The 15719-nt window shown below is 58.9% G+C and overlaps 1 protein-coding gene across 1 annotated transcript; it reads right to left on the minus strand.

Annotated features, from left to right (window-relative positions):
- Positions 1 to 939: 939 nt before the first annotated feature.
- On the minus strand, positions 940 to 15719 carry IGLON5 (IgLON family member 5). Its single transcript, XM_055411471.2, has 8 exons — positions 15620 to 15719; positions 7621 to 7699; positions 6494 to 6726; positions 4877 to 4996; positions 3519 to 3653; positions 3205 to 3325; positions 2483 to 2637; positions 940 to 1350 (listed from the first exon to the last, which is right to left on the minus strand). The coding sequence occupies exons 1-8, from the start codon at positions 15696 to 15698 to the stop codon at positions 1262 to 1264; spliced, it is 1011 nt and encodes a 336-aa protein (XP_055267446.1). The 5' UTR covers positions 15699 to 15719; the 3' UTR covers positions 940 to 1261.

A 15719-nucleotide genomic window follows, 5' to 3' on the forward strand; every position in this document is an offset into this window, starting at 1 on the left:
TTGGTCTGGACTGGGGACGTCTGTGCGATGCCCCTCTCTTCCCCCACTTTGTGGGATGTGGTGTGCCAGCGTGGGGTATGCCTACAATCCGAGCTGGAGTTACAGCCTCGGAGCGCCTTTCTGAAAAGCAACCAAGATGTTGCTCATCCTCGGGGAACCACAGCTGGTCACCGGCTACAGGACAGCTGGAGCCAGGGGGCTATTGCTGGTCACAGTCGCTGGTGTGTGTGTGTGTGTGTGTGTGTGTGTGTGTGTCTGAGTGTGAGGGTGGTCAGGTCAGCCTTTGGGAGGGTCAGTTGGTGGAGAGGCCAGGCAGTGGTGGACCAGCAAGCTCACACCTGTGGGTCGGCCGTCGGGGCGCTGAGGGCAGCTGGCAGGCGCTGCGGGCGGCCGAAGGGATTGGGGGCGGGCTAGGGCAAAGCACTGAGACAGACAGGTGACAGCAGGCACCGGCCTGACAGTTGGATGGAAGCACCGATCGGCCCGGGAGAGGGCCAGAAAGTCCAGGGCGGGGAGGGACGGGGAAAGCGGGAAGGTCTCAGGCCGCTGAGCCGTTGATGGGGCCTCTGGCTCCAGGCAGGTGGTTGGTTGACAGCAGGGAGGCCCCGAGCCAAGGTGGAGATCCCGCACCTGCTCGCAGAGGTTGAGTGACAGCTTGCCAGGCAAGTCTGATGCCCCTCCCACTTCCAACCTGCCCGGGAGACAGCCTTTCAGCAGAGAGGGGAGAGGGCGGGGTGCGTGCATATATTGGGAAAGCAGGAGCCTGGAAAACCTCCCCTCACAGCTTCCAGCACGAAGACCCCATACCTACCTCCAGCCAGAAGTGAGAGACAGCGGGGATGGGGGCAGTGGATGTAGGGGGTTGTCCAGGAGGGAAGAGTGCTGAGCCCCCTTCCCCACCCACCCACCCACCCATCCATACACACACACACACACACGCACGCACTCACGCTCACACCCACCACACGCGCGCGATCCAGTTGACAGCCTGAGCTAAGAGAGGGATGTGGGGGTGGCCAGGGGTGGGTCACAATCGGAAAGGTGAACGGTGGCGAGAATGGCTGTAGAAAGATGCATAATTTTGCATTATCCCTCACAGTGATGGGTTCTCTATAGATCTTCCCTCCTCCTCCTTTTCCTCTTCTTCCTCAGCGGCCGAGAGCTCCTCCGCCCCTCGAGACCCACGGCGCTTGCTCCCCCGCTCCTCACTCTCGGCCTCAGCCCCCCCTCGCAGGGGGTCACCAGCGGCACTGGGTTCTTCCTACATCCTCCACCATAGCCAGCCCAGGGCGGAGAGGAGGGTCAGGGGCCCTGGGGGCCTCGGGGCCGAGTTTTCCAGGGATCCTGGGCCTGGGGAAAGAGAGAGGGTCAAGGGAGGAGGCCGGAGTGGGGAGACCCCATGCGTGTGTCTCCTGGGTGTCATGTTTCTGAGGGTCTGTCTGAGGCCGCCTCCTAAGAGCCTTTCCGGGTTTTCACTCAGGGATCCTGCCACCCCAACTCTGTTTTAATCTAAACATCTGGCTCATCTCTGTCCCCCCACCCCGCACCGCCCCGCTGCAAAGCTCTTTGGTAGATCTTGGCAGGGCTGGAGCCTTTTGACCATTCAGGTCTCATTTCAAACGAAGCCTTCTCTGATGCGTTTGTCTACTGCTGCTGCTGCTAAGTCACTTCAGTCGTGTCCGATTCTGTGTGACCCCATAGAGGGAAGCCCACCAGGCTCCCCCGACCCTGGGATTCTCCAGGCAAGAACACTGGAGTGGGTTGCCATTTCCTTCTCCAATGTGTGAAAGTGAAAAGTGAAAGTGAAGTCGCTCAGTCGTGTACGACACTTAGCGACCCCACGGACTGCAGCCTATCAGGCTCCTCCATCCATGGGATTTTCTAGTCAAGAGTACTGGAGTGGCTTGCCATTGCCTTCTCCGTGTCTACTGCTACCATCCCCAATTCTATTGTTTATTTTCTTGATAGTCCTTATCGATATGCAAAATTGTTTTTTTGCTTATGTATGTATTTGCTGACTTTTCATTTTATGTGTCTACTTTATTGCTTTTCTGCTACTGCTACTAGCTGTACGAGTCCCTAGACAAAAGTGAAAGTGTTAGTCGCTCAGTTGTGTCCAACTGCGATCCCATGGACTGCAGCCCGCCAGGCTTCTCTGTACATGGGACTTCCTAGCCAAGAACACTGGAGTGGGTAGCCATTTCCTTCTCCAGGGTAATCTTCCCAACCCAGGGATCGAACCAGGTCTCCTGCATTGCAGGCATATTCTTTATCGTCTGAGCCACCAGACCTTGCCTCTTTTGTGCCTTGCTGTGTCCCCAGCATCCAATTCCCTCCCTTAGTGTGCGCTCGTCTTGGGCTCTTTCCTAAGCTGGGGGTCGGTCGAGGGGCGGTTCTGCATTTCCACCTCCCTGGCCACGCCCATTCATGTCGGCCCCGCCCACGCCCCGGTCCCGCCCCTTCCGCTGCTCGGGGGACGCACGCAGGAGCCGCATGGAGGCGCTGGATGTTCCCAGCCGGTTGGCTGCGCGGCACGTGTAGTTGCCATAATGCCGGGCGCTCACGTTGGCGAAGAGAAGCATCGAGCGGGTGCGCTCCGTCTGCACCTTCAGGCCCTCGGCCGCGCCACTGCTCAGCCTGCCGGGGATCCGGGTCAGGGACCTGACCGCAGGACCCTGGCCCGGGACCCCCTCCGGACAAAAAGCCCAGCCCCCTGACTATTAGACTCCCCGATTCCCTGGAGACCCTACATTCTGTCCCCCATCCCAGCGACCCCTAGCTTCTGGTTCTAACTCCCCATGGATCCCGGGCCACTCCCACCGACTCCCCTCTCTAGACACCCAGACCCTCACCTCCAACCTCTAGGAATTCCCAGGCCCTGCTAAACCTCAGATCCAGTGGTCCCCTAACCTTAAAGCTTCTCCGACAAGTCTCAGCATCGCCCCCACCCCAGACCTTCTTCCTGAATAATCAGAGGAGGCCAGGCTCCACCATTCATTTTCCCAGGACCCAAATTTCCAGTAAGCCACTGCAGTTCCCCTGGGACCCAATGGACCCCAGCACCTAGAACTCGGACACCGTCCCCCTCAACCCCCAGTTCCCAGGACCCAGAACTCTGCTCCCTCTGCCCCTCCCCGCGTCCCGAAGGACCGAGGGTCCCACCACCACCACCACCACCACGGCCCGCCCCGGTGCCATCCTCACAGTCTGTCGTCCTTGTACCACTGGAAATCCGCGGGGGGCACCGCCATGGCTTCGCAGCGCAGGAGGGCGGCCCGGCCCACGGCCGTGCGGGCGCTGGTCACGTCGGTGATGGTCGGAGGATCTGGCAAGGCACAGGGTCAGCGAATTTTCCTTGCCCAGCGCGGACGAAGGGGTCTCACCGCCCAGCCCCTCCTTCCTCCTTCCTGGGAGTCCTCCCGCAGACCCACCCCCTTCCTCCTCTCGCACACTCTTCATCCCCAGGGACCCAGGGCCTGCCCCGCTTTCGTGCCCCATGCCAGGGGGGGCGGGCTCACAGTTGACTGTGACCAGCACGCGGCGGCTGTCCGGTGCAGAGTTAACCCCGTTGTGAGTCACGCACTCGTATTCCCCTGCCTGGCCCCGCTGGATGTCGGAAATCTCGAGGATCTCGCCTTCTGAGGTGAAGCCGTCTGTGGGGTGAGGGAAGGGGAGGGGGCGGGGCCAGACACAAACACTTAACACGGGACAACACGGGCACAACACGGACAAACATCAGCGGGGCGGACAGGCGCAGGGCCCGGGGGGCCGGGGTCAGTGGGGGGCGGGGGTTGCTGGGGTGGGGCAGGGAGTGAGGAGCTGGGACTTAGTAACTAGAACCCAGTGGGAAGGGTGCCACGAGCTCCTGGGGCTCAGAAAGATCCAGAAAACAGACCCAGCGAGGGAGGATCCAGGATTCTGGGATCTAGCCCTTGGGGCCCAGGAAATCAGGATCTGGTGACTGGAATCCGCAATCCAGGTGTCGGGGGCCTTAGAACAGCGCGCCCGCTCAGAAGACCCTTTGGGACTCACAGCATTCGGGGATCCAGGAACTCAACACCAGGACTGTGGGGCCCAGATGAAGCGGTAGGGGAGGATCCAGGGATCCGAGACCTAGTTATTGCGATCTGGGCCCAAAGAGATCTAGGGGCTGGCATATTTGGTCTCCCAAGACCCAATGAGTGAGGATCTAGGGGTCTGGGAAACGGTGGTGGAGATCCAGGTAAAGGGGGCAGTGCGCGATGTCTAGGATCTGGAGTTTCCCATTCGGGTCCCTCTGTTTGGGGGCTGCCGGGCTTCTCAGCTCTACCTTGGGATCACTTGAAGGGCTTGTTAGGACAGATTGTGGTGGTGATGGGGGGAGGGGTGGTTCTGACTCATGCCTTTCTGGCAAGTCTCCAGATGATGCTCCTGCTGTGAGTCTGGGGACCATACTAAGAGAACCGCTGGCCTGAGGCATCCGGCAGAGATGCGGTAATGTGAACAGGAGATGGGAACCTGGGCAGGGGCTGTGGCTCCAACCTGGCTCCGGCCATCTAGTGGGCGGGGGTCTGAGTCCAGGAGTATCCTGTGAGCTGGTGGGGAAGAGACTGAGGATGCTGGAGTCGGGGATGGGGGGCAAGCTGGGATCTAGCAGGGGGGTGGAGGAAATAGCCCCAGCCTGGGAGAGCACGTGGGTAGGCTCTTAGACTCTGGGGTCCGTTGGTGAAATAACAGGACCAGGTCTGAGGGTGAAATCCGGTCCTGACAAGGCTTCTGGGGGGATCAAAGGAGTCGGGAGTGGGAGGTTCTGGGTATCTAGCGAGGAACACGGGGAGCTTTGGACCCAGCCTGTGGAGTGGGAGAAGGGACTTTCAGCCAGGGGTGGGGTCCTCACCTCGGAGCTGTCTCCAGGTGACTGTGGGCTCCGGCCGCCCCACAGCCAGGCAAAGCAGGTTCACGTTGCTCCCCTCATTCACTGTCACGGGCGAAGAGATGTTCACGATGCGGGCAGGGACTGCAGACCGGAGGGAAGGTCAGTGAGAGGCGCTGTGGGTTCCCAGGACCCAGGATCTAGGCCTGGTCCCTCCTCCCTGAGACCAGGAGTCTAGACCTGCAGCGCCTCCTCCCTCAGGCCAGGGCTTCCGCTGGCATGCCTGCCTCTCTGTGAGAATTCCCGTTTCCCCTTCCCTCCGGACCTGGCTTCTCGCCAGTTGCTGGTCGCGTGTCTTCCTCGCTCTCTCAGTCTCGCCCACCTTCCTTCTCTCTTGGCTTCTGTTTTCCATCTTTGGGTCTGAATTCCTCCCTCCCCATCTCTATTTTTACTGATTAGTACTATTATTTTCAAAGGTAATTTGTTTAGCTAACGCTTGCCTGGTGCTTACTGAGTGTAAGCTTACCCCGTTTTAAGTATTTCACAAAAATGAACCCATGAAACCCTCACTACTCCCCTCTGGGATGCATGCATGCTCGCTCAGTCGCTTCAGTCCTGAAACTTTGTGACCCCGTGGACTGTAGCCCACCAGGCTCCTCTGTCCATGGGCTTGTCCAGGCAAGAATACTGGAGTGGGTTGCCATGCCCTCCTCCAGGGGATCTTCCCCACCCAGAGATCGAACTCGTTTCCCCCTCATCGCAGGCGGATTCTTTACCGACTGAGCCAGCGGGGAAGCGAGATGTTTCTCTGTTCATCAAGTCTAGCACGTGGGGGCGTTCCCCGCCTCGACCCCGCCCCCTCTGAACATTTCTCCAATCAGGGCGGCCTTATGACGGACGCCAGTGCTTAACTGGCAGGTTACCCTCCCACCCCGTTTCTAGCAAGCAGAATAAAGTAAAGGTGTCCCTTCCAACTGATGACGCCTTGAATTTGATATATGACAGCGTCATCTCCGTTTTGCAGATGAGGAGTCTGATCGTCCGGCTCGCTTTGGGTGCCTCAGCCTCTGGGTCGCAGCGGCAAGGTTGGAACCGGAGGATTTGGCTCCCAGGTCCGGGCTTGTCAAGAGCAGGGCTGAGGCGTCCCTGGCTTCCTGTCTCTCCACGTGCTAGCTACCCTCCAGACCACCTCTGATGCCAGCCTCCCGCCCCCCGCCATGGGTCTCTCCAGCCCCACCTCTCCCGCTCTGCGCATCCAGCCTCCGCACGTGCTGTTCTTTTTCCTGAAGGTCTCAGCTCAGACGTGATGTCTGGGAAACTGCCTCTCCTCAGAAAGACACCTCCAAAGAGGCAGGGCCAGCCTGCCTGGCTCCTCTCTGTCCCTGGCCTGTGGAGCAGTGCCTGCACGCAGCTGCTGCTCAATAAACAGGGCTGAGCCAACAAATGGGGGGTCTTCCTCCAATTGCCCCCCGGCCCGCGTAGCTCTCCTGCCCTGGAGGTTGTCTCTGACTTTCTCTCCCTCTGCCTGGCTGGAATCCGTGAGGGCAGGGAGTGTGTCTGTCTTCCCACGGGTGTCTCCTCTGCCCAGCGCCCGTCCCCCGGCTCCCCCCTCCCCTGCCAGGGCCCCGGTGGAGGGCTCACCGTGGACGATGAGGTAGACCTGAGTGGTGTACGGCTGGTGGCGGGTCTGGAAGGAGCAGGTGTAGAGGCCCTCGTCGCCCAGCCCCACCTGGGTGATGAGGATGGAGAACTCCTCGGGCGTGTTGGTGAGCAGCCGCACCCTCGGGTCGCTGGTCCAGCGGTCATTGCCCGCGTACAGGATGTTGGAGCGGTTCAGCCAGGCCACTCGGGTCACATGCTCATCAATGAAGCAGCTGGAGGGGAGGACGAGGGGAGGGCAGTTCTTCTCTCCCCCACCCCCACCTGGCCCTCCAGGGTCCCCCCTGTAGGTGGGGAGAGGAAGGCTCGCTGCATCTCCAGTTCCCACGGCAGTACTTGGAGGCAGCTGTGATGGCGCCCACCTTATAGGTGGGCAAACTGAGCCTCAGAGTGGGATAGTTGTGAGCCCAAGCACACAATGGAATGACAGCTGATGGTTACTGAGTGACTGCTGTGTGTCAGAGACCCAAAAGGAGGTGGACAGACAACCCAGGGGAGAGGGACAGAGATGCAGAATGACAAGGGACCCACAGGGGGACAGACACTCAGAGAGAGGGACAGAGGTGCATAGATGGGGGGACAGACCCACAGGAGAGCAGAGAGCTGGAGGAGGGTAACACCGGTTCTCATTAAAGTCAGTGAGCTAAGCTCTCTAAGCTCAGCATGTGTTGTTGTCATTTAGTTCCTAAGTGGTGTCTGACTTTTTTGTGACCTCATGGACTTCAGCCTGCCAGGCTCTTCCGTCCATGGAATTTCCCTGGCAAGAATACTGGAGCAGGTTGCCACTCCATTCTCCAGGGGATCTTCCAGACCCAGGGTCTGAACCCGGGTCTCCTGCATTGGCAGGTGGGTTCTTTACCACTGAGCCACCAGGGAAGTCCCCGGGGTGTATGTACAGACTCTTGCATCCTCCAACAACCCAGATGGTGGTCACCATTCCTCCACCCATTTGACAGATGGGCACACTGAGGCCCAGGGTGGAGGTGGGCCCAGAGTCTGGGCCCTGATGGCCTCTGTCCCGATGAGGGGGGAGGTATGGGTGGGGCCTGCAGGTCAGGACAGCTCTCCCCTAAGGAAGGCAAAGGGGCAGCACTTCTGCGTCCCCCTACCTGAGTGTGGCGTTGTCGCCTTCACACACCGTGTAGTTGTCGGCAGGGGAGCTGAACTCCAGGCTCTGAGACAGCAGTCCTGCAGAAGAGAAGGCAGCTCAGCTGGGCAGGACCATGCACAGGCGTACACACACACACACACCCTGGCAGACACACACTTTCCACAGCCACTGGCACACACATTCACTGATGTTCCCAGAGACACTCACCACAGACACACACACTGTCCCTTCCCACAAGCCCATGCTGACCCAGACAGGCGGGGACACACAAACCTACACACCTCCCAAGACACTGAGACAACACAGTCACAGCACATAAACACAGGTATATGCACACAGACACACGTACATCATAGCTCAAGTATACACTCACAGATGCTGTGTACAGATGTGTGCACGCACAGACGCATAAACACAGAAATGCACATGCAGATACAGGCACACAAAGCCGTGTAAACACGGCACACACACACATGTTCACAGTGAACACACACACAGATTCAAGAGTACACACACACACACATCCACATACCCGGGGGCACACACACATATTCACAGACCCATGAGTCCACACTCACATACACAGATGTGTGTACAGATGGAACAGACAGGCACACACATGTACACACATTAATTCAGAAATACGCGGAAAGACAGGCTGCAGGCAGATATGCAACACCCACATGTGTGCACCCAGACACGCAGACGCCAGCACACACACAAACACCGATGTGCCCAAATATCCACCGACACACATCTATCTCAGACGCCCAGGATGCCCTCTGGCGTGGTGTAGAGACCCGTGTGGGCACACAGACTGCTCCGTGTGCCCGGGCGCAGCGGGGCACGCTCTGGCGGGCGCATGCCCACTCCTGCCTGCCCGCTCCAGTGCCCCGGCGCCTGGCAGAACCCCCGCCCCCACCCATTCATCTCTCCGTGGACCGTGGCCAGAGGCTGGACTGGGGCCAGGGAGTGGGGGCTGGGCCCGCGGAGGCGGCGGATGGAGACAGCACCCGGCGGGGGAGAGAAAGAGGCCGGGTGACCTTGGACGCCTGGGGAGGCTCGGCCCCGCTCAGGGCTGCCCCGGCCCCCGCCCAGGGATGAGGAACTGATTAATCTGATGAATTAATTGCCCGCGCCGCCCCGATGACTCCCGGAGGCCCTCTCCATCAGCAGCCCCTCTGGAAGCGGCTGGGGCAGAGCCAGGGCGGTGGGCTCGCCAGGCCCCGGGGTTTGGGGCCTAGGGCCTGCAGCCCTCACCCCCTGCTCACCCACGCTGGAGTCCCTCTGGTCATTTGGTGAACACTGGAGAGAGTGAAAGGACTCGCCAGCCCTGAATCTGGCGGAGAGGATGCACCAGGACAGCCCTAGGAAGAGGAGGGGGCAGCCAGGGGATGGACAGACAGACACACACAGTCACCAGGGCCCGGGAAGACTCACAGAGTCAGCCCCGGGGACAGGAAACAGTACCACCCACGACAAGCGGTCCCGCTGGGGGACAGAGGCATACACACTTAGGCTGACACACACAGCCCCGGACACACCCCCGGGAGAAGGTCAGTTAGAAGAGACAGCTCTTTCCCAGAAGCACGCCAGTCGGCCACCAGCCACAGCACTCTGACCAGCGCCCCCAGACATAACCAGATGCACATGGTTACACACACGCGGCCCCACACACGCAGGTGCAAAGTCTACACACAGTTACAGGCCTACCCGAAGACTCTCTCTCACACATACACACACACACACACACAGGCTTCATCGGTCACAGTGACCTCCCAGCCAGAGGGCTATGCTCATCCCCATCCCCCACCCTGGACAGTCGTGCATGAAGCTACAGCCTGAAACAGCGACACACCAACAGAGGCTCTCAAATACAAAGCGACCGCCCTGGGCCAAGAGTCGGGCACAAGCAGCCATGCTGTCACCTACAATCAGATCACACACAGCCATGTACACGCACATGTACACCCCATAGATCTGTCATACTCCTGGTCACACACATCCCAGACCAAGCTTGCACCATCTCGGCACTGTTGACATTGGGGGCTGGATGATTCTTCATTGTGGGGTTGTCCTGTGCAGTGTAGAATGTTTGAGAGCATCCCAGCTTTGACTCCCCAGATGCCAGGAGCTCCCCCACCCCAACCAAAAACGCTGGCGTTGCCAGATGCCTCCTGGGAGCCAAAATCACCCTACCCTCCCTGCCCACCACCTCCCCAGCCCTCTGACAGCAACTGTCCCCAGTTCAAGGAGGCCTGCCCCAGGCCAGGGGTTGAAGAGGGAGCTGTCCAAGGTGCCCCTGAAGCCTCAGGGTAGAACCAAGGGCTCCTGAGCTCAGCCTGAGGCCCTGGGGTAGGGTGTGGACCTCACAGAAGAGGGCAGGATCTTAATCACATGGCCCAGGAGACAGAGAAACAGACAGACAGACAGACAGACACACACTGTTTGCCAGAGGGATCTTTCCAACACTCAGAGCCGCCTCCAGGACGAAGTCCCCGCCTCTCAGCCTGGCATCCAGGGCCCTGACATCTGTCTCCTGCCTCCTCTCCCCTAGTGCGACCCAGCCCCGCATTCCCCATTTTCCTTCCTCCTCTCTCCCTCCCACTATTCCCCATCAAAACGTTTCTTCTCCAGGCACCTGGTATATGGGGCCTCTCGGAGGAGAGACGGCCCATCCGAGCCCACACAGCCTCTCGCTCTTTTCCCAGGGCTCCGTGGATCAGAGGCGTCTGCCTCCCCCACCTGCTCCTCCAGGGCAGGGCCCGGCTCAGACCATCTGCGTCCCCAGCACGCCCAGCTGGGCCCTGGCTGAGGGCGGTCTCGGGAGATGAGTGATGAAGTTATCTCAAGTGGGTCTTGGATGCCTGGCCTGTGTGTCTATAAATTTGGATGTCTGCCTGTCTGTCTCTTGTAGTTCCCAGACTCCAGGCTCAGGAGGACCCTGTGTGCTGTGTGACCTTGCGTAAGTCCCTTCCCCTCTCTGGGTGTCAGTAAATGGAGGAGAGGGCCAGGTTAGCCAGCCCACCACCCTGTCTGTCACTGGGCCCGCCCCCCCATCTGTCTTAGAACCAGTCACCGTCCCTCCCTCTTAGTCTCAATCATCTGGACTGTATCTCGGTCTGCTTTCCTCACCAGATGGGAGCCTCTCAGGGCAGGGCCTGGGTCTCCTCACCTGCAGCATCACCGCACCCACAGTCTGACCCACAGACGGCCTCAAGACATGTTTAATAGCTAAATAAACAAGCTAGTGCGCATGAAGTCCCCTCTGTAGGAATGCTGCTTGGAAAAGGCTGAATCCCTACTCTTTCTAGTCCTTTTTTGTTTTCCCACAATGCCTGCACTACCTCCCTTAGAGCTCAGATCACACTGTGGTGACTGTCTGTGTCTCTCTCCCCTATCAGACTGTAAGTTTCTTGAGGGCAGAGCCTGAGTCTGACTCAGGTTTGTGTCCCCGGGATATCCCAGCACTGGGCCTGGCCTGGAAGGCCTTGGGAAATATTTGTTGAATGAGTGAATGTAAATGGATGCCTGTAAGATGCTTAGCCAATTCTTGAACTCCTATGCATTCTTCAAAACCCCAGCTCAAATGCCCCCTCCTCCAGAAGTACTTCCCTGACTGTTCGAGGTGGACAGTTCCCACTGTCTCTACTGGATACCCTCTGATTCAGCTGCGACAGCATCCAGGTGTGTCTTCCCTTGCTGACCAGGAGTTCTCCGAAGGCCTGAATCTTGGTTGTGTCCCCTGAGTAGGACTTAGAGAACTGTTGGTAGGGGGGCTGTATATCTCTAGAGATTGGATAAAAAAAAAGCCCTGAGGAGCCTGGGCTGATAGATCAAATGTCTGTCCCATCATTTCCTGACTGGGTGACCCCCGGCCAGCCTGAGCCTCAGTTTCCTCAACTGTAGAAAGGAGAAAAATAGTATTTCTTCCCTCAGCAGGCTTTTTGTCAGGGATTCCATGAGGACATGCAAGGAAAATGTTTAACTCAGCGTGTAGCAGGCAGAAATGCCTGCTGCTCTTAACAGCATCTTCTTTTTAAAGAAACATCTATTGATATCCTAGGTTCGGTGTTGGTCCCCTGGGGGCAGGGGAAGGGCAGGGCAGGTCTGGGTTGTAGGTTGCTCTATGCCCAGCACCCACCCTTGAGTCCGGGACTCAGCATCTGTTCTGCTGCTACTAAGCCAGCATAACCAGGCTGCTAAATGAACAGACTGGGGAGCCTGGCTGCCTAGGTTCAAATCCCAGCTGTGCCATCAAGCTGCACAAGTTACTTCTTACCCCGGGGACTCAGTTTTCCCACCTCTAAATGGGGCCCATCAGGGGCCATCATCATGCCTCACTCACTGGCTTGAGGGGGAGAGGATGAAAGAAGGTCACCCAAGCAAGCAGGCTCTATATGGCTCCTGCTAGTTAAGCGCCTGCAAACAGCTCTACTTGTGTTGGCTGGTGGGATGGTTATGGGGCAGGCACCAGCCTGGCAGTGGGTCCAGTTGTGATGGGAGGGACCGTGTGGGTCTCTGCCATTTCAGACGAGTGACCCTCATGTGCTATGCCATGCTAGGTCACTTCAGTTGTGTCCAACTCTTTGCAAACCTAGGGACTGTAGCCCTCCAGGCTTCTCTGTCCATGGGATTCTCCAGGCAAGAATACTGGCGTGGATAGCCATGCCTTCCTCCAGGGAATCTTCCCGAACCTGGGATCGAACCAGTGTCTCTTAAGTCTCGCATTGGCAGGTGGGTTCTTTACCCACTGAGCCACCTGGGAAGCCAAGAAAGGGCTGCTCTAAATGCCACTGCAGAGCCCCCAGACCCCTCTCCCTCTTGGCTGACCTCCCAAATCCTTCTTATCACTGATGTCCGGTGTCTGTGTGCTGAGCCTGGAGCCCTGGAACTTTCCATGTGCTGGCTATTCCTTTCCACTGGTCCCTTGTGGCTCAGCTGGAAAAGAATCCGCCTGCAATGTGGGAGACCTGGGTTCAAACCCTGGGTTGGGAAGATCCCCTGGAGAAGGGAAAGGCTACCCACTCCAGTATTCTGGCCTGGAGAATTCCATGGACTGTATAGTCCATGGGGGTGCAAAGAGCCGGACACGACTGAGGACTTTCACTTTCACTTTCCCACTTCAGGGCCTTTGCTTCTGCTGTTCCCAGGGGATCTTTCCAAGGCTGAGTCCTCCCCTCCTTTCAGTCCGAACTCCACTCAGCCGCTCAGATGTTACCTGAGCTCCCAAGGCCAACTCGTCTGCCTGCCTAGTCATTCTCATTTCCTCTGTGCTCGTCACTCTCTAAAATCACCTGTTTACTTTTTAGGTTTGGTTTTCGTTGGTGGATCTCTCTCCATCCCGCTAGGATGTAAGCTCCAGGAGGGCAGGGATACCACTCCTGTGTTTATAGATCCCGCGTTTAGAACAGTGACCATGTACCCAGTAAATATGTGTTAAATGAGCTAACAAGGCAGCGCCCACAGTCTAGACAAACTGGGTGCTTGGGGGACCCCCTAGAGAAGGGTCCCCATGCCTGTGTTCACCCTGCTCCTGCTTCATTTAATACGGCAAAGGAACCAACCCCAAATCACCAGCTGCAGCTACTTTTCTAAGTGGATGTGTGTGTGTGTGTGTGTGTGTGTTGGCATAAAGAATTTAGAGGGGAAAAAAGTAAAGATAGAGCAGTATCTGCAGATGCCAGGGAGGTAGAGTCGAGTGGAAAAAAGCCAGTTGCAGAGAAATGGCTTTACTCTGTTTCTATCTTGGGAGAAACATCAACAAACTAACCAGTCCTTTACAGAAGCTGAACTCTGGGTGTCTGACTGTGCGAGTGAGAGGCGACTGGGGAGGCTGAGGACCCTGGCTCTCTCTTGAGACTGGAAGGTGGGGGCGGGACGTGGCGGGGTTTGCTTTTATGCATTCTTGTAGTGGATGGTTCGCTGGTATGCTCTCCTCGTGTAATCTGGAAACCATCAAATGAATAAGAGAGAGGGGGAGATGCAATCTGGTGTGACTTCCACCGGCTTTTTCTCAGCCTCGGCAGTCAAGCGGTGGTGGGTAGGTGGGGCTGTCTTTCCAACCCTCTAGTCCTGTCTCAGCTCACCCGCCAGCCACTCTGCCCTCTGTCCCTCTGGTCGCAGTCCTCGGATAGGGGACAAACGGCCCAGAGGTGGGAATGGACTTGACCTAGGTCACAGACCACCTCCTGGTTCCACCGAGCTCCCAGCCCCGCACGTGTGAACAACAGTGATTTCTAGGGTTCTGAAGAGTCAAAGTAGAAGGCAAGTGGGAAGTGATCTTGCGAGGAAAGGAAGAGAGAGAGGAAAATGGAGGGGTGAAGGGAGAAGGCCAGAGACATTTCAAAGGACAAGGAGAATGAGTGAGCTCCCAGACGTGGGTGAGGATCAAGGCACCGTGTGAGGGGCTGCAAAGAGACAGAGAGACACATGGGGTGTGACAGGGACAAGCAGTTCCGGAGGCCAAGAGGGCCAGGTGTGGAACTGCGCCGGGCCAGCAGCGGTGGAGAGCCGGCGACCCAGCCACCGAGACCCCCGGGGCGCCGCCCCGAGCCAGGGAGCCTCCAGAAATGGCCGAGACTGAGGGAGACGGACAGAGACAGACAGGCAGGCAGAAAGTCAGACGGGGGTCCAGACGGGCCAGGTGGGAGGGGCACCCAGACGCTCTGCACCGGGGAGGGGGTGAGCCCCCGCCCGCCCCGGCCGCCAGCATCCCGTGTGACTCTGGCTGTCTGCAGGTGCGGCTCCGGGGTCGGACCGGGTGACGGCTGTTGATGTGGCTGTGCCTGACCCGCGTTGTGTGGGTGGGAGGCTGCGAGCCGCTGTCTCGCGGAGACTGTCGGGGGTTCTAGGATGTTCCGACTGTGTGTCCCTGCCTTTGTGATTCTGGGTCAGGGCAGGGCCTGGGGGTGATTCTCCAGAAGCGCTAAATGAACCCCGGCCCCTGCCTCCAGCCTCCTAGCTCTCCCCTCCCCTCCTTAGGGGGTCATCTCTTGGACCACCCCCAGGTCGCCTGCCTGCTGGGAGATACAAGGTCCAGCTATATATCTTCTAAACAGAGACTGCCAAGTTCACCACCCACCCACCCCCAGCCTCTCCCCTTCCATTCTTCCCTTCCAGTTCTACAAAAGACCAGCCCCCAGCCCGCCCCCTCAACTAGGAAGACTGATATTAACCCTTTGACCCCGGGTTAACCCTTCCCTTCCCGCGGTCCTCAGTCACGCTCTGTCCTGCCCCGAACCCAAATATTCAGCCAGGGCTTTCCACATCTGGAGTCCCCAGCCCAGCACCCCAACTTCTTGGATCTTCAGCCCCATCTCCCCTTACACATAAATGCAACCTCCAAATACTAACACTTTCTCCCAACCCGGACGACCCAGCTGGGGAATTTCAGTCCCTTCCCAGCTGAGAGCAGCCCCACCCCCTTCTTTTGCCGACCCGGGACGGAGGTTTCCGGACACCCTGCCCCCATCTCCTACTGACCCTGAGAACCTGGGAAGACATCATCCCCCCAACCTACCCCCAGAAACTCCGACCCCAGCCCGCAGGCCGGGACCCCCGGGGAACCCTCCCAGGCACAGATGAAGACCCCCGACGGGGCATCCTTCTGCCTACCCCCCACCAACTCAGTTCAGAGATCCTGCCCTGGGACCCTTACTTAGCGTCAGATCTCCCCCCCACGATCCACAGCCGCAGACTCCCGCCCCCAGGCCGGGACCAGGTGTCCGCGACCCTCTCGCAGACCCGGAGAAGCAGACCTCCGCCCCTAGGCCCAGGCTCGGGCCCCAGGACGCGGACCCGTGCCCCCGGGCATGGAGCCAGACGTCCGAAGACCCCTCTCCCAGCCAGAGGATGCTGCCCCCGCCCCCCGGGCCCAGACCTCGGCGTCCGGGGGCCTCCTCCTCCCCGCCCGGGGATGCTCTGTCCCCCGCCCCCAATCCCCGCCCGGGACCCTGGAGTCCCGGCCGAGCCCCCCGCCCCCGGCGCTGCGGTACCTCGGCTGATGACGGCCAGGCCGGCCAGGGCGGCGGCGGCGAGAAGCCGGAGCCGGGCCCCGGGTGCAGGGGGGGGCATCGCGGCAGCGGCGGCGCGAAG

Source organism: Moschus berezovskii, chromosome 22 (assembly GCF_049115385.1).
Source record: "Moschus berezovskii isolate FMDL1 chromosome 22, NW_MosBer_1.0, whole genome shotgun sequence".
NCBI classification, from domain to species: domain Eukaryota; kingdom Metazoa; phylum Chordata; class Mammalia; order Artiodactyla; family Moschidae; genus Moschus; species Moschus berezovskii.